The sequence below is a fragment of the Leptinotarsa decemlineata genome, unplaced genomic scaffold (assembly GCF_025532065.1).
Source record: "Leptinotarsa decemlineata unplaced genomic scaffold, Ldec_3_MD MMD2_tig00000218_RagTag_RagTag, whole genome shotgun sequence".
NCBI lineage: Eukaryota > Metazoa > Arthropoda > Insecta > Coleoptera > Chrysomelidae > Leptinotarsa > Leptinotarsa decemlineata.
In genome coordinates this window covers 4,158,878-4,179,055 of record NW_027412545.1, presented here as the reverse complement: position 1 = coordinate 4,179,055, position 20,178 = coordinate 4,158,878, and the positions used below count along the sequence as shown (strand labels likewise).

General features: G+C 34.6%; 1 protein-coding gene across 11 annotated transcripts in view; it reads right to left on the bottom strand.

Annotated features, from left to right (window-relative positions):
• Positions 1–20,178, bottom strand: part of Camta (Calmodulin-binding transcription activator) — a 995,933-nt gene that overhangs the window by 74,730 nt on the left and 901,025 nt on the right. For all 11 annotated transcript variants that reach the window (XM_074173289.1, XM_074173281.1, XM_074173280.1 and 8 more), the window contains 2 exons: positions 17,210–17,277; positions 576–711 (listed from right to left, as the gene is read on the bottom strand). In XM_074173289.1, the coding sequence (XP_074029390.1) occupies positions 576–711; positions 17,210–17,277 (204 nt within the window). The remainder of the gene's footprint in view (positions 1–575; positions 712–17,209; positions 17,278–20,178) is intronic.

The following is a 20,178-nucleotide window of genomic DNA, read 5'->3' as shown; positions in this document are numbered from 1 at the left end:
GTGTTGAATCAAATTGGGTTTCGTCACGTAGTAACACCTTTTGCTAATTCTGTGGCTTTTTTTAATGTCTTAATGTTTAATGTTTATTTGCTGAATGTATACTTTTGTTTCTTGTAATTGTTTATTATATATGTGTGTATGTGAGTAGACGTATGCGCATATCAATAAATTAGATATTCATATTTGGAGTTATTTTATCTACTCACATCACCTCAATCATATACACTATTCTGTACTTTTTCTTAGTGAATAAACATGATTACTATTATCATCAAATTGTGCCAAAGCTCTTTTCGCGTACTATTGAATGATACCAAAAACTTTTTGGATCCCGGAGATATACAAAAAAACGAAAACTTTGCAATTATGTTACGTCAGTAAGTCTATTCAATCAATAACAATTAATTTTCATCAATCTGCAACACGTTTCAACCAAAAATCTAATACCATATTATGAAGAAACGATAAAGAGTGTTAATGGAAAATTTCATATATTAATGAAAGTTATCTTTCCATGATAGTGGATTTGTCACTTCTTGTTATTGAACCTCACAAAATTATCATTTATTTCTTACCTCTGTCCCTTGAACCTTCAGCTTCATATGGTCTTCTCTGGTAGTTTTTCCGTCTTTCCTCTTTTTCCAACAATATCCGTCCCTGCGATAACGAACCTTTTTTCTGCTGTATAACAACATCGAACCACTCTTGGGCCTGAAACAAAGAAAAAATCGCGTTACATATGTTTGAACTCGGACATGGTGAACATTCACGACCAATTCGGTCATCGCATGCGTTCGAAATTAGACACCCTTTTTTCTGAATACAAACAGTTGAAACAAAAACGGATTTCACAACTTCCTATATCATGTACGTATGTATGAATGTGGCAATAAAGCAATCGTCATTTCAGCCGATCGAATTTGTACGAAAAATAAAGCAATCTAAAAACCAGTCGATTTGAAACTATTACATGTGCTAGCTGAAGCGAAAATGCAAATATATTCATGGGAACATTTGTTTGTTCGTAAAACGAATACATCTCGAATAGAAAAGTGCATTTTCCAATTTGTTTCATTGCCATGAAAAGTTTCGAATACTTACAGACAAGTGTAAAATTTCAATTCATATTCATATGATTCCGGTTATGATTCCTAATCCACCCTGAGATTGAAAGCACCAGAGATACTTCGGAATCCTTGAAAACGGATGATATATTGGTGCTTCGAACTAGACGTTTTTCCGGTTGATCATTATTAACAACGAACATTTTGAATTCTCTTGATGAGAATTCAAAATGTTCGTTAAGTTGTATGAGTTCTAGCATAATGGTTTGTTATGAAAATTGCCGAATATTCTTCCCTTGTGAGTAGGTAGCTCATTAGGAGCGTGAAATGAAGCGATTGATTTTCAGCAGATGCTTTTTATTTTGGAGGCGAGCTGATATGAGCTATGAATTAAAGAATTCGTAAAGCTATTGCACCTTTTTATGTATGCTTTTTAGTTTCGAAGATTTTAAAAAACGTGTTACAATGAGCCTTTTTCTTGAAGTACGAAAAATCACACACTAGCAGCGCTAGTGGTTCGGTAGGGACAAACACTGCCTAATCCTCAAATAAACGCATGGTAAAGTACAATTAAAAAAGAATGTGTTTAACAGAAGAAGATGTTGATGGAGCAAAACTAAAATTTGCAACTGTAAATGATAACCATGTTGTAACATTAAAACGTTGGCTTGCATGCCGCAATTTAAAAGTAACTGAAAAAAAAGTGAATTAATAGACAGATTAGTATACAGACTCTGGTAAAAGAGTAGTGGTACATTCAAACTGTAATAAAAGAAATTTAAAATAATTATGAATTTCAGATTTAATCCCGAGTGAAATTTGAATCAAATATAGATGGTAATGAAATAAATTCAATGAAATATAATAAATGAATATAATTTAATAAACGATTGAGATTATACCTCATTCTAATCATTGGTAATTAACTATGAAAAATTTACTATGCATTTCATGTTTAGAGCATACATATGAATATTTATTTATTTTTTGCACTGTTAAATCCACTCTCCTCAAAGCATGTTTCCATTTCTTACATCTAACCTCATCATTATGAGGTTTTATAAATGGTATATAAAAAACGTTTTCTTCCTGATATCGATTATCCGACGTATAACTCGCAAAACGGCAATGCTTTGTTGGCATTATACTAGCACAAAATAATTTTTTTATCAGATTCATATTTTTAAATAATACATTAATATTACGTAAATAACAATGTTTTACATGTGAATAGTTTATGTTTGTCCCTGCTAATAGTGCTGCCTCGTGTGACACGTTCGCTGTACTATTCTCAGGAAATAGGCTCATTATATGCGTTATAAGCATATAATGAGCCTATGGTCAGTCGGTAGCCAAGCGGTTCGGCGTGGGTGCTTTGTTCACTCACTCGAATTGACTGCCGTGTTGGTCGGTGGTTCAAGCCCTAGTCTGAACGATCGATCTTGACTTGCTACCGTCCAACCCGTGTTAGGAATCACACGTTAAAAGGTAAGACCTCGTTAATCCTTAGCTCGCACAAGTTTCCACTTCTCAGGGTTGTCGTTCGTAGCGGTGCGACAGCTGGTTGACGGAAAAACAGATTTTAAACAGATTTTTAAACAGATAAGCAGCCATTTTGTGAGATGGTGGTGGTTCAAACTTGCGGGTATGGTGGTGCTTGTTTGTGAAGGTTTCCTGTAAATTGCCATTTGAAATTTTCACTTCCCGTGAAAGTATCTATAGAAGAGAGACAAATTTCCAATCTTTCTTTGATGTTCCAGTCTATCAAGGTTGCAAGTAATGTTCGCGTCTCCAATCAGGCGGATGGCTCTTTTCTGGATGGAATCCAGCAGCTTCAAAGTATGCTTGGGAGCGATGCTCCACACATGAGAATAATACTCTGATCTGAGCTTTATAAAGCATTAAAAGTTGCAGAGGTGTGTACTTTTGAGAATCGGCTTTTGCAATTCCAGCTACATGATTGTGCCAAGACATATTGGTGTTCATTTTAACCCCCAACAAACTTATCGAATTAGAAAGTGGAATCGTCTGACCTGACATCATTGTATGCGGTTTGGAGACATTTATCTTTTTGGAAAAAAGCGATGCCTGGGTTTTTGTGGCATTGAATTGTACGTTATTTTCACCCCGATTCAAAATTACTTTTAGATCCTCATTAAGGTATGCAACCTCTTGCTGCCGGTGAAGATGTGCATTATGCGTCGATGTCCTGGAATCCAAATGGAATGACGAAACAAGTGTGCTGTCGTCAGCAAAGCAATATATTGGATTCTTGGTTGGTTAACAACTATCAAATTACGAATTTCTGTGAAAAATGAAGAGGTCGTTTTATATTTTTTTGCCTCGTGAACTTCAAGAGTTTCAAAACGTTTTGTTGAATCGATGAGAAACGCATTGTTCGAATTTGGAACATTCACAATGCGTCTTGTACTTCCACTTTCTGCAACGTATCTGATCTCTTCACATTTTACTCTCACTTGCTTAGGAAGCATGATCCCCAGACATGGTGAAGGATTCCTTCCTCGGTGCGTTGGATACACTGGGTTACGTTTTGACTTTTTCCTGAAGAATGCAGATTATCAAAGAGGGTCGTTTTACCATATACAACCTATAGTTTTTTCAGAGCTCTCACAATTGTTTTCGACTTGTCCTGATTCCATAAAGGGAGACACTGGAATTCTTCCAAGGATAATCAATCATCGACTAGGCGAATCCAAGTTTGTGGGCGATCACAAGCTATTACATAGCGGACTCGCATAATCCCCTATTGACAAACTTTAGACTCATCTAATCGAACTTCAATATTCCACGACGAATTATCCTTGAAAGAAGCCTCCGAATTCACAACAAGATCAGCGAAACTATGTCCCGATGAAAATTTTCTGAAATCCTTCCAACATTTATTCCTTTAATCCATCCAAATTGAATATCTTCATCGAGACGCCTACGCCCCGGTTTCAAGTAACCCATATCTAGTTTCGTAAACGTCTGCAAGAAAGTTTTGAATCCGAATTTGGGCTTAACGCTTCTCGATTTTAATTGCGATCAACTTGTAATTGCAATCTGAATGCAATGTGGCTTTGTTCTTCACGGGATTAATTAAAACAACTTTAATTATAACCGGTTTATTAGCCAAGCGAAGTGTTTTATTTCGAAACCCCTTGGCTTAGACACTTCCATTGTAGTGACGGATCGTTTCAACTAGTGGTTAGGAATCCAGTTTATGCAAAACCGAAACACTGTTTGCTCGAAGACTATAAATGAAGTCATCCGCTGAAACATAGGTACACAACAAAACTAATTTAACCCGATCAAGTTACCAACTTACTTGATATATGCGCTCAATACACTGCTTCGATGTTCTGTCCCGAAAAATGATTTGGTTTTGTTCATCTTCTATGATTATTGTATGAACAATATGCGTGTGTAACATTTCTCGAAAAAGTATGTCACAATAACAGGTTCTTCGAGTGTATGTTGTAGTGAAACGGATAATCAAGAAAACCTGCAATGGGTGTAGTGAAGACTACAACATTTTTGAAATATAGATACTATGAGGGTTGGTTAGAATGTAGAGTTGGATGTTAAAGGTATTAAGGAGCAGTGAGAGTAAGGCAGAAGAGGTTCCATTGATCTTTTTGAAAATGTTTGCTATATGGAAAAATATGTAATCAAAATGGATACAGGCGTACCTGAAGAGGATAATCTTCTAGTTCTAACGGATGAGTTACTGCGTAAAACTGCAATACTTTCCTAGAAAGAATGCTGTTTCTCAGAATTTTATGAGTAGTTATCTTGAAATTTCGAAAACTAAATACTACCTTCAATATCAGAATTTAAAAGAAAATTATCTTTAGCAGTTCGTTCTCATCAAACACGCTTGAAAAATAGTTTATTTTCAAATCCAATGCAGTTTCTATGGATCGGCTTGCATTAACGAATCGTATGTATGTTTCTACGAATTATAATCACGGCAAAGGCAAAATTATCTCTTCCGGTGATATAAATTGTTATTTCATGAATGAAATGAGTGTTTCGTCCAGTGGGGTTATCTAAAATGGTACTGATGAAAAAATGAAAAACAAGTGTCTTTACCCAAAACTCAGAAGTTCTTCAAAAGTTTGATTGAGTTTCGCGTAAATTAAATTTTTATAATAATACTCTTCATATATTATGACTTTCTTGTTACTGTTTCAATTTCATTATAGTTTTTTGTAGTACTGATTGAAAAAACTTCTGTTTCACTGAATTAAACTTATCTTTGGTTGAATTTAAAGCTTACTTTCTTGTTCTTGGACGTTCAAATGGTGCATTTTTTATAATTATACATTTTCAACACAATTTCTCAAGTTATATCAATTATTAATTTTTTTTTCAATACTTTCATACTAAAGAAGAAAGTAATACGAATCATGTTCACCGTGGTTCTGGCTTTGAATCTGGTCATTATTCCGCATTGGTTGGTTTAAGTTTGACGATAGTCGTGACACGAAGTATTCTGGCGATGTTTTTAATTTATTGGAGCCTCTGGAGACACCCTACATTTTGTTTTATGGAAGAGAGGACATTGGTAAATCAAGATCTTCAGATAATGTGATGCTGAAGGTTTTTCCGGGCTTTCCTTCAGCTGAAAAAGCAAATGCACCACTGGAATCAATGAAGTCGCCCCGGAGCGCCAATTAATTTTTGTTGTTTCATAATTTCATGATTTGTATTACTTTCTTCTTTAATATAAAAGTATTCCAAAAAAATTATTATATTGATTTCTGCAGAAACTTTTCTCAGTTGCAAGTTTCATCATTTCCGGGAATAATTGACATATGAAAATCAGCGCATACAAAATCGTACATGTTCATTTATTCCAGCAAATAGATGAGTAGAAGAACAGTTCAGCAGTTATTTGCATAGCTATGAAAATTGAACTACGCCTTTTACTATACATTTATATAGTGTGTAAAAGCCAAATGGAATAAATTCATTATTTCGGTTGCTTCACATATTACAAAAAATCCCGAAACACGTCGAATGTAAATTATAATTTGATATTCTTCAACGTAATGAAAGCTTGTTTTAAAAGTTTTTTATCATTATTTTATTTTATATGTTTTAGTTTCAATCGATAGTTATCGATCAATACGAAAGTCCATTGATAAAACGGAGAGTCCTTCAACAGAAAAACTTAAAGGAACGGGGAAAACTATTATTAGGATAAACTATATTCTATAGCAGTAGGTAGGTACCTACTCCTCGGGCATACCTTATAGAAGAATTAGCTTGTTATATTTCTATTTCTATATTTTTATTCATTTCATTGATGGCGTCATTATTACATGGCCGAGTCTCGGTTAATTTCGAACGGTCTAATTCTTCTATCAGGAGGCCTTTGGCATTTCAAGTTAACGCTTTCATTGGCAGGTTTCTCATTTTGTTTCAATTTCTCTTTCTCTAACCTTCTTTTCTTTTGTGTTGATGTTTCTTTATTTCCCATAGTGTTCCCACGAGTACCAAAGAAATATTTGTCAACCGTTCCAGAGTTTCTTTTAGCAGGACTAGAGCGAATATACAACAGGGTGCGCTCCAGTGCCCTGAGGTGGTACGTTCACGACATCATTTTACACCCTGATTCCACTCAGTCCTCGTCACAGAACCTCACCCTGACTTGGGTAGTAATTTGGTGAAAGATGCGCCACTTTTTTTAGCTTAGAGCTTCCTCGTGCCTGACAAAACACCGTTCTGGGTTTGATTTTGAAGTTTTACTTCTCCTCAACGGGTTACAGACCAATGCTAATGACGCCCATCTCACCAAATTACATAAGTCATGGTATGCCTCTTGTGTCTGTTGCTCACATTGCGTGATGGACCTCCTTACTCTGGGAACTTAGAGGGTGGTAGATAAAAATATGTTTTTACAACGCAAATAAATATGGGTTCTTACAACCTACTACATCATCAATTGCCTTCTTTTTAGAGTTGGGAAGTAGGTATTTGAAGGTAAAAGCTTTTTTTCTAGAAATATATATTTTTTATTGAAGCCAACCCTGGATGTGGCATCTATTTCATGATGTGTCTACCAACTGCCTATCATAAACGAATGCGTATACAAAATATTTACCGCTGAGGAGATCTCCCGTACGGAGCCGATCGTGGCAGCAGCATCAGATCACATCTATGATTAACATGCATTGTCATCGGTTCTGGACCTGTATGCAAAATTTCAGGTTAACCGGATACCGGGAAGTAGGCCAAATTAAACTTGCAAGATTTGTTAACACACATACAAGTCAAGTTAAATAAAAGCTTTTAAAAAATGCCATCCCTTTGAATGATATGTACAATCCCCCAATTTTTCAAATGGGAACAAAGTAAAGGTTTGTGATATATCGTTTGAAAGGTCTCTTCATTCTCTATTCAAAAATGTTATCGCTTTCAAGTTTATAGCAACAATTAAGATGAAATAAATTAAAATTATGTGCTTATCGAAATTTGATATAATACACTCAAAAACTAAAATGAAATGCAAAACGTAATGAAATGTAGAATAATAAAAAACTATGGATGTTGACGAAGTAGATGCTCAAAATGTTCACCGCGAACGTCTTGGCAACATCTTACTCTCGAATAAAATTGTCTTCTAACATTATTTAATATATCAGGCGTGACCGACCTAATCGCAATCGTTATTCATTCTTTTAAGATGAAAGATCAGGTGATCGCGCTGGCCATTCAATCGATCCTCGCCTCTCTATTCACCGATTGAGAAATGTTGTAGCGAGGTATTGCCGGACATTAACTTGGTAATGTGGTGGTGCTCCATCCTGCTGAAACCATATCGTATTCACTGGAACCTGAGGATTTTCTGGATCAGGATATAAATTTGCTTAACTTGGAATGACATCAATTTGAAGTAGTGCCAAATAATTATCGCCATTCAAGTTGCCCTCAATGAAAAAGGGACCAATGATATGATTTCATCCAGTGAGGATTTTCCGTTGACTTAGCGTAGTGGCAATTTTGCCGATTAGCATGACCGTTAAGAGACAAAGTACACTCATCAGAAAACATAACGTCTTCTAATTGCTTCATTTGCCTACAAAAATAAGTTCTTTTATCAAAATCGTCTTCCATGAGCCCCTGAGTATGTATCATTTCATAGGGACGCATTTGTGTTTTTTTAATATGTTTACTATCGATGTATGGCTAACATTGAATGTAGTGGATGCCTGTTTACTCGATGTATGTGAGTTTTCCTCAAACTCAGACATCACATCTAATTTGAGTTCATCACATGACCAAGCTCGCGAAACTACTTTTCTATTTTGTTTATTGTTCTTCGAGATATGGGCGGTAAATTAGGAAATTTCTCATGAAATAGGCGAGCTACTTGCTGTTGTGTTCGGGTTTTATCTCCGTAACCAATCATTTGCAAAACTGTTATTTTATGTATTTCCGTTAATCTAACCATTTGTCAGACTTGAAGTTAACGAACTTCAAACTTAAATTAAAATACTGACAACTAATGTTGTAACATACAAAACAAGTTGAAAAGGCGTTTTAAACTAACGTTGCCACGGAAATTATTTACAGTTGTTTATAGGATACCATCTGAAAAGAACATTGCTATTGTTTTTGCTCATTTTCTTACTAGCAATACCTCAACATGAAATAAGTTTTGGGTATATTGCAATAAGTTTTGAGTGTATTTTATCGAATTTCGGTAAACACATAATTTTAATTTATTTTATCTCAATTGTTGCAATAAATTTGAAAGCGATAACATTTTTGAATAGAGAATGAAGATACTTTTCAAACAATATATCAGAAGCCTATACTTCCCATTTGAATCAGGGGATGTACCTTTCAACGGGGGATGAAAATATGGGATTTTCATAAAATATGTACCGTAACCGAAATAATGTTATTATTCCATTTGGCTTTTACACACTGCATGTGTAGTAAGAACTTAATATTGTGATTTTTTTGTGGTTGTAGTAATAAAGACGTTTATTATTATTATTATTAACTTGTCGTTTCAGTTTTCTCTTAAATTATAGGTGAAACGTTTTGAGTAATGGAAAGGAAGGTACTCGTATAATTTCTTCTCTCAGATACCTCTATAAACTCGATAACATTTTCTTGATCAAACTCTGTACATTGTACACAAAACCAATGAAGAATTTCCTTGAAAAGGTGTTATTCACTGCCATAAAAAATTATGATATATTGTGTTGGAAGAGATAACATTTTGAAGAAATTGAAAGTTCAACATAAAAAAAATGGAGTGACACCTAAGTGACTGAAGGTGAGCAGTGTGTGGTAGTTCCTGAAATCTTTGATTTTACGTAGGTCGATTTTTTTTTGATGCCGTGTATCTGAATAATTACTTGTTAATCAACTACTGGTAATGGAAGATATTTGTACTGGAAAGTAGACTGTCATTTATACTTTCGAATGTCATTCATATCAAGTTGCTTTCAACGCTTTATTTTAAGCATATTGGAGTAAATTCCTGAACATCAATCATTCGGTCATCTAGATGATTCTTCTCATTGAAGGATTTTTACTGAAAAATTATTCGCAACACATCACTATCGATTACTTAGGTGATAGTTCGAATAAACAAAGTTTCATTGTTGTAGGCAATCACTGATAGTAGAACTTTTAATCATCTGACAAGCAAGCACGTCATGTGTTGTGCAATGAAGGTTAGAAAAACAATATTATCTCCACTGTACCTACTCGTTCATAGTTCAGTCGAAGCACAAAATGAGGAACAATTATGACTCGGGCGCATAGAAAAAAATATGTGATGAAAAGGCATATTTGACATGAAATAATTATTCATGTTATTATAAATTGATTGCTAATTTTTAGTGAATATCTTGTAATAAAGATCTTCAAACGATTTTTGGTTCACAATATGCTCCTCATTCAGAATATTTCAAAAAGATTCAAAAGAGATGAACAATATTCAATACGATGTATCTAGTATTTTTTGATGTATTGGAAAAATTCTCCCGAGTGTGAAAAAGTTTCCTTTGCACATTTAACACTTTTCGAACTGAACTGAGAAACGGAAATTACAAGTTTTTTACTTTAATTCTTCTGGCCATTAAACACTCGAGAAAAGGTTAATAAAACACACTTTTCCACATAATTGAATATGAGTTAACGGCCATTTTTAAAGCCAATATAACGGCAGAATGGTTAACAAACCACTTCAAATATAAAATGCTTCTAACCAGAAACGTAATTTTGTTCAAGCAATGCAATCGAGTTACATGGACGTAGAAATAGAGACATCTAAAAGGTATTGCTCTCGAACAAATGTTTGCCAAAAAACCAAGTAACTTGATCGTTAATTCATATACAACCCTATTTTTTTAATGTAAATATTTGTCTATCTCGGCATAATAAGCAATCTGTTTTAATTTTTTTTTTAAATATTTATGTATTCATCAATTTCTATTTTGTCCCCTTCAGATATGATATGCAGTTCTGATATGCACTTTTTGGTATGTCCTTGATTTGTCTTAGCGATTCAGTTTTAATTTACTCAATATTGGACATAGGAAAAAGTCGCAGGGGACCAAATCTGATGAATACGATGGCTGAGGTATAATTATAGTATTGTTCTTGAAACAATACTATAATTAGAAACAAGTAATGCCAAGTGAACAGGTGCATTATCGTGATCCAAATGTCATGAATTGTTTATCCACAATGCCAGACGTTTTCTTCGTATTGCTTCTCGTAAGCGGAGCATAACTTCAAGATAATACTCTTTAATGACTTTACCACCATGTGACACGAACTCCTGATACACTACGCTACGGTAATCGGAGAATACAGTGAGCAAAATCTTGACATTTGATCGAACTTAGCGTGCTTTTTTGGTCTTGGCTCTACTGAGCTCTTCCATTGGAACGATTGGAATTTGGTTTCTATGTCTTAACTATGATTTGTCACCGGTCATGACCCTTTTAAGCAAATCTGGATCGCCTTTAACATCATTCAACAACTCCTGAGCGATGATCGTGCGACGATTTTTTTGATCAAAATTCAGCAATTTTGAAACGAGCTGCACTGCCACACATTTCAAGCCCAAAATTAAAAAAAAAGTGACATGGCATGAACCAACCGATATGCCGACATCCTCAGCAACTGGTCTAATAGTGCTTCGACGATTCTATATAACAATTTTCTTCACTTTTCTAACATTTTCATCGGTTGTTGATGTGATGGAGCGTCAAGGCCGAACGTCGTCATTTACATCCTCTCGACCTATGAAAACTTGTACAACTTGTAAACTTTTTTCTGAGTCACCGTACAATCACCGTATGCCACTGTCAACATTTCGAGTGTTTTTGTGTACTCAATTCCATTTTTTACACAAAATTTGATGCAAATGATTTGACCCATTTTTGCGATACTAGAAAATCGTCGACCACGCAGAATATTTATGACTCTCACCAACAAATTAAACATACTAAACCTCTGAAACTGTGAACATGTGTTCGAAGCGAGTGTACCCACATAAAAAAATCGCTAATCGAATGTACGCAGCCCGCGAAATTTGATCATTCATCATCATCTTCATTTTTGAACGGTCCACGTATATCATTGTTCCTTTCAAACTCTTCAACTGAAATACCATCTTAGTCCTATGTCTATCAATTGTCAAATTGAATCCTTCATTTGATGTCGACTGAAATGGTATATCAAGATTGAAAATGAATCTGGAGAATTAAGCTCGGTTTGAAAAATATATGAAGATGTAAAATGTGAATTGCTGTCAGAAGGATGTTATTATATTATTCATGCTAATGAAAGCGTGTTCTGTTTGAATGTGAATTTGAGAATAGTAGGAAAAGTATGGCAAAACTAATGAATATAAAATTGAAAAGCTTGAGAACCCTCACTTTCGAAGAAATGACATTGTGACCTAATGATATTACTTGAGGAAGCTATTGTACAGGGAAACACGTAAAGCGGTTTTGTGAAACCTATTATAGTGAAAATATTTCAGTAAACTGTGTTCGTGAGTTTTCATAATATTGGTTATAAAAGATGTCATTGATAACGAATAAAATGTCAATAGTATACAAACAACATCCAACTCAACAATTACCGACTCAACATCCACCGGCACCTTTCACAACTAACGTTTTAACTTACTTTCCATGACTACCTGAAAAATAAGACGAATTGAAAATAGGTATGAAGCTAGACTTCCACTGAGATCTATACTCACACATACAAAACCCAACAACACTGAAGAAAAAACAAAAATTGTATTTATGAGATACCTTGTTCTTGTGGTAAAAGTTATATTGGTGAAACTTAGAGACCATTGAAAGTGCGTGAGAATGAACATTGAAATTACATAAAAAATAGACAATTGACAGGATCTAAATTGTCAGAACACATTTCAAAATCAGACGGTGAACATCGAGTTGATGGAACAAGACAAGAATGATTACCAATGAGGCTCACTCTAAGAGACGTAAGCTAAAAGAATCAGCGTATATTGTCATATCGTATATTTTGAAAAGCTCCTAAGAAATAGACCGTACTTGGCTACCCATCTTGAAGGAAAATTTGGATAGTGACGAAATGGCAAGAGACTGATATCGGAGAGCACCTTGTATTACATCAAATGTTTCAGTTGTCAATCAACAACATTGACATAATTTTCACATGTCAAAGATCCTTTGACATCTGTCGAAGAAGTTGATAAATAAATAATCAAAAGGAATAACTGCGAATATCTTTGTATTTTTTGTCCATTTCTGAAGACGGAGGCAGAATTTTGCCTCCGAAACGTAAAGATAAGTATTGTATTATTTTTAAGCAATTTTTTTGATAGGCAAAATTGTTAAATATGACAAGTTACTGATAAATAGAACATTTTTCTTTGTGAAAAATACTTTAATTTTAAGCAGTAACTTATCGGGGTGAACTAAAATGTTTGCCCTTTATACACTTGTATAAAATTCTCCATTATATTTTCCATATTTTTCAAATTGTGAAAAGTAAAAATACTCAAAACAGGTCGATGAAAAACTGATTTTTCCTCCACAAAAAAATGACTTTCGTTGAATATGAAAAATAAAAATATTGGAAAATTTTGATATTTCATTTTGTTATCGATAATATCTTTTCGAACCCATTAATTCATTTCCATTCCAGACCACAGTTATACCAAATCTTTAAAAATCAACAATCTTGTTATATACGTCATAGTATTTTTTTTTCTCATAATTGTAATTGTTGAAAATTTTTCAACTATCTTATTCGAATATACCAGTTACAGTTCTTCTAATACTTCCTTTATTCATTTTATTTTATAATTCAAATCTGTTAACACTAAGTCTGATTGAAAAACATGATTTATATCTGATTTCAACATATTCAATTTGTTCGATTGATGACCTATTTTGTAGAAATTCATAATAAATACAAATATAAAAATAACTTTCGTCCAATTTCGATTCATTTCTACCAATTGAATATAGGATACCGAAAATACTTTTTTTTTATTTCGACTGAGATTTTTATGTTTATTCGGTTTATCAAACCTTTCTCAAGTGAACTTAGTAGTAAACTCGATTCTCTACTCTGAAAATAAGTTATTTTATAAGCATTCTGTCGAATGAAAAATCGCTTTTTGTCTCTTTTTGCAGCATCAACTGCAAGCACTCTATAACAAAAAGTTATAATTAAGACGTACTCCACCAAAATAATTCTACAAGCTTTTCCATGCAATGATATTATATTCGTCTCATTTCATTTTATTCTGAGATGTAGTCCCAAAAATTATCATACATCGCCACCTATGCATTTTCTAGTTATCTTTCACTAGGTATCAAGAAGTTTTATTTGGAATTTAATATAACTTTTATGTAGACACTATTACTTCTATAATTGCGGAATAACGAGTAACATTTTACAGAGATGGTTTGTCCAAGTGGTGCGCTTCAAGGGTTTGTTTTATAGCATTGTTATCGTGTGAAGAGAATGAAAATTCTTCACTTTTATGACAATAAACGACGTTGAAACTGTTGCTAGTTAGTGTTACGTTCAACTAATGGCGAGATATTAAAAATTTAAGAATTCTGTTGAGAACTTCTATTCGTGCAATTTCAAAGAGACGCCATTTTTGAAACAATGTAAATATGAGACGAATGCGGTGAGCGTTGTACAAAAATACAGTGAAACCAACCAAAAACAAAAATTCATTTTTGTTAAATTTTGTTCATGAAAGTACACTTCAAAGTTAATTGGTCGCCCACTATCAAATTTTTTCTTCGACTCATCGAAACTGAAAACAGAGAAAATAATGAATCGAATCTTGTACTTGTACCGGGCCTTCCAACAGGGACTTCCGAACTCTGACAATTGATAAAGGCAATCTTGTTGCAACTGCATCTGTCAAACTAGTTGTCAAATTATCTAACGGAACAATTCGTTCAGGCCAGTCTCAACTCCCTTAACTGTAGGTTAATGGACTGACACCTATCAGAAAATAACTACTTACTTGGCTAATACCACGGAGGGCATTGGATTATATCCGACAGGTGTCAATGCAGGATTCTTCACTGAAGTTATTCCTGCATATGCTGTTGGTGATACAACTGCCGCAATAGATTTACATTTATTGGAACACACTTGCAGACCGATTTTGGGTTGTTTGGCCAGTGCAAGTCGATGCCGATCCCGTAATTGAAAATCGAATTCCTTCAGAGTATCATTTCTCGAACTAGGCTGAAGCGGACAACAAACAACCGGTTTGTCATCGCCCCATCTGTCTGTGAACGAAGTAACCAACCGCATATCCGAAATTTGACCAATTCCTCGTATAAGGAAAGAAAACTTTTCACATATAGTCGATGGTCATACTTGAAGATTGGCTATGAATAGCCAGTCTTCAAGTATGCCCACTGACTATATGTGAAAAATTTGTTGCCATTTATTCAGTCTGTTTTGCAAAACACCATGGACTGATATTGCATTCAACAACATTGTTTTATCCAGTGATGACTTGCATCACACGAAGACGATTGTGGATACTAACAATCGAAACGTCGCGTCGTGGAGTAACTTGGTTTGAACTATTTTTTATTCATTTATTCCATTTTTAATTGTTAAATTTTTAATTTTTTATTATTTATTATTTATTATTCATTTCACGTTGTATTACTTAATATAATTGTTAGTTTTAGCTATTTGAATTTTAATTTTATTTGTTTTTTCAGAGATTTCAAATTATTTTATATCATATCAGATAGTGAAAGTTCGAACTAGTAAAATTCATCTCGAAAAATTGTCAATCACTTTCAAACAAACTAAAGAAAATTTTTGATATTTCGGCTTTTTTTTTCAGTTGAAAAATGACATGATTAGTGTGACAGAGTCTGTTATAAGAGGGTGGTATTCCACGAATTGTTTGATGGCAACATTGGTAGTGTCCTACAAAAAAAACTTTGAACAACTTTCGTCTTCTTTTCTCTTTCATTTATTTTTGAAGAGTGATCACCAGCATCGAATAGTACTTCTCATCTATTGTTCTACCCTTCTGCAGAAAACAATTGTGAGTATTCCTTAGCAATCCCAAAAAACTGGAGCAATAATTTTTCCAGCAGATTTTTGAACACACAATTTCGTATGCCTTGAAGAACCAACGAGTCTCCATTTCAATGATTTATGCCTTGTTTCTGGATCGTTGAAATGTATCAAGTTTCATCCACAGTAACATTGGCCTAAGGAGTTTGCATCTTTCTTGATACATCAAAGAGAGCCCCTTGTCTTCATATCGGTCGCGAGGTTAGAAAAATACATTTTAATGAACTATGATGATGAATGTAAAAGTGTATAATTTCAAATTGAAAGGGTATACTTTCAGGAGAGACTAATTATTTTGGGAAAGAAAGTTGTTGGGCTTCTATTTCTCCATCTTGATACAAAAAAACAATGGATTCTTCCAAATAAAGGAAGGAAGCAATCAATTTGAAAAATTAACTCTATACAAAACTTATTTTCTCTATTCCGTTTGTATTCCAAACACTCATAATAGAATCGAATCAGATGATTATATAGTGTAGGAATCCTGTGAATGATATCTGATTCGATTACATTTCGAATGTTTGGAATACAAACGGAATAGAGAAAAGTGTTTTTCGTATAATTCAGCAGTCATATAAAAGTATTTGTTTCGAAAGTATTTTTTTCTTTCGTGTATATATATGAAAATGACAGTTTCGAGAGGCCTTTTTTTTCAGTTTGCATCTGAGAGTTTGCTTTCTTTCTTTATTTGGAAGATATATGTCCAAAAGCTTTCTTTCCCAAAAACTATAATATTATATATTATATATAATCATATATTTGGATTTCTACGTCTCCTTCTTTATTAAAAAAAATGTGGGAATCGTTCAAAGAAATAAAGTAAGCGATTAATTCCAAAATGAACTCTTCACGAAGATTTGTAGACCATGCAAAGAAATAACTTTCAAACTCAAACTGGAAGAAAAAGCCCCCTCGAAACATTTTCATATAAACATTGAATTTGTCGCTAGAATCATCTTCTTTGTATGATATACACATCTCTGGGGAGAGTTTATTTGGAAATTCATTGCTTTCTTCATTTCTTCGAAAGATTCCTACATTTTTTGTATCAAGATGGAGAAGTAGAAAGCCAATATCGTTTCTTTTTCAAAAATCATTCCGCTCTCAAAAATATACCCCTTTTAATTCAAACTACTGAATTTTATGGAAAACGGTAACTTCTACAAAACTTTCTTGTAGATAATGTTATAATTATTAAGAAGAGAGAATCTCAAAATTAAAAAACATTTTTTCTGCACCTTTGCACCGTCTTTTGGATTTTCTATTTCTATTCAGACGGGCCTCTCTTCCAAAAGTCCTAGATTGAAAATAAATCCAGAGTCTTTGCAAGAGTTCAATAACGACAAAACTACACAGTCGTATTCATGCTTAGATAAATGAAAACTAGAATACGCCCTACTGCATTGATTCCTTCATTATTTATGGAAGAGACGATTCGAACATGCAATTTAGGTATACAGGAAGAGTTGTTGCATTTGTTTGCCGAACGGGCAGCCGCTCATAATTCAGGAATATATACAGACCTGATCTTGACCTCCTTGCTCTGCCATTCGGCGTGCCGATCGAAGCTGATAAGAATGGCTGCGATTTCCTGAAAAGAAAAGAGTCGATGAGTTATCTGGTTTCAGCGAAACGAATGCATAGCGTGATGTTATTGACATTTGATCGAAATTGGTGTTTGAAATTGTAACGTTCGTGTTTGAAAAGTAAAAGATCTCTGAAAATAAATATTTTTCAAGCAACAGTTGTTTAGCGATAGGCATAAATAGATAACTGCACATCGTATATATGTATATATAATATATGTGAATATATATATATATATATATATATATATATATATATATATATATATATATATATATATATATATATATATATGCATGTGCATGATATAAATCAAAAATTAAACAATTTGTGGACACAACACTCAAAAAAGGGGGACAAACCGCGGACACGTGTTTCTGGCTATTGGCCTCATCAGCGCGGTGCAGCCAAGTGTAAAGATGGGAAACACTTGTTTGTCGAAATCAGGAAACAACACAAAACGCATGGAGTCAACAACAGGAGCCAACCGCACTGGAACCACATAGGATGCCTTCTTCCACGTAGCCCTGCTGGATATGGGAATGACAGAATCACCTGTGGTTCTGTTATTTCCTAACTGAATGGCATCCCAACGAATGCTCAATCCTAAGATGTGTGTATCCATGCCGAAAGGATGAATGACGAGATACCGGGCGCATTCTCGTCGTAGCATCGCCTTGTCACGGTAATGCGGGCTCTGCCGTGATTGACTTTCTTTTCCTAGCTACTCGTGGGTCTTTTATGGACAGAGTAAACTTAAGAATAAAGTATTTCTGACGCTGAGTCTACAAAGAAGATGGATGTCGAACTACGACTCCAACTGATCTCCCTGTAAATTTAGATCAGGAGCGAGTCTACAGAGGAGATGGATGTCGAGCTTATGACTCCAAGTGACTTTCCTGTAAATTGAAATCAGGAGCAAGAGCTTGTCAACTCTTCAACTCCTGATCCAATAAGTGAACCTAAAAAGAGGTTTGATGGTACAGCCTGGAAACGACTGAGTCGTCTTCTCAAGAGCGGGGTACCTTATGAAACCGCTTTGCACCAAATTCTTGAGCGGCGAACGCAGAATCTGTCTCAAGTGGAGGAACAAACCCCCCATTAGCAGGTTAGCAAACGTGTGCGCTCAAGTGATGATTCACCAAAACTAGAGGTGAAAAAGTCCTGCACGGTTGAATCTAGAGCATCGTCAGGTGTAGCTTACGTGCAAAAACCCTCATATGGAAAAGTTGTAGCGGGTATCAAGGTGGAAATCTTGCTCATTGATTCACAACACAACAAAGTTTTTGTTTCGGGGTTGAAATTAGATGATTTTAATGTATTTCCACGTGTTAAAACCGAAAGTGACCATAAAAATTATATATTAGCTCTTGTTTTCAAGATATAGTATCATTATATTATATATATGTATATTGAGTTTTCAACAAATGAAATATTTCATCACTAACAGTTGGTACACATGTTTGTTTACATAACACCCCTCTCATCAGCTGTTCTTAAGTAGTAAACATAACCTATGTGAGTTTGTCAATTGTACGCACGTGGTTGCTATTGAAATTATCGTGTGAAGTTGATTTTTAAATTAATTTAAGTGCTGATCTGAAATGCCTCGAAAGTGTGTGAATTCTGTCGATAGCTTTTGCTATATATGTGGTGAAATAACATTTAAGGCTCAGAAACGTAAAATGACACCTATCGTTAAGACAGCCTATGAACATTATTTTGGTGTGAAAGTTGGGGACCAAGATAAATCATGGGCTCCTCATATATGTTGTAATTCTTGTTCCGTCATATTGCGAGAGTGACTGAAAAATAAAAACCGGGCAATGGCTTTTGCAGTACCTATGGTTTGGCGTGAGCCTACCAATCATACAGACGACTGTTATTTCTGCTTAACTCCTCCCATTAAGCAAGGTTTATCTATGAAGAAAAGAGGAACGGTTAAATACCCTAATCTCCCATCTGCTCTTCGGCCTGTACCACACTCAGACAATTTGCCAGTCCAGGAAAAGGCTGAGCTGTTAGGGTCAAGACTACAACAGTGAAATCTTCTAAAACATGATGTGAAAATATCTCAGTACAGACAGCGTCAAAAAGATTTGCTTCCTTTTTTTGAGAAAAAAAAAACCTCGTAGTTTGTTCTGATGTTAATGGTTTGATGGACTGCTTGAATTTGGATCACACTCCATCTAAATGGAGACTGTTTATAGACTCTTCAAAACTAAGCTTAAAAGCTGTACTTCTGCATAATGGAAATCAGCTACCCTCTATTCCTATAGGTCATGCAGTTCACATGAAGGAAACGTATATAAATATGAAAACACTTCTCCAATCAATCAAATATGAACAACACAAGTGGCACATCTGTGGTGATCTGAAAGTCATTGCTATACTCCTAGGAATGCAATTAGGGTTCACCAAGTACTGTTGTTTTTTGTGTCTGTGGGACAGTCGGGATAGAAAATCTCACTATAAAAAAATGAACTGGCCTACACGAGACCTAAACCCTAATGAGCAAAATGTAGTTTACGAGCCTCTTGTAGATCCTAAGGATGTTCTCCTTCCCCCATTACATATTAAGTTGGGACTAATGAAAAACTTTGTGAAGGCCATGGACCAGGAAGGACAAGCTTTTAAGTACTTGAGAGCAAAGTTTCCCAGGTTGAGTGGTGCTAAAGTCAAGAAAGGCATCTTTATTGGGCATCAAATCCGTGAAATCGTAAATGATCCTGCTTTTGACATGATTTTAATAGGAAATGAAAAAAGAGCCTGGGAAGCCTTTAAGGGGGTTGTACATGGGTTTTTAGGTAACAAAAGAGATGATAACTTCACAGCATTGGTTAAAGAGCTCCTTCAAGCTTACCACCAAATTGGATGCAACATGTCCTTAAAAATTCATTTTCTT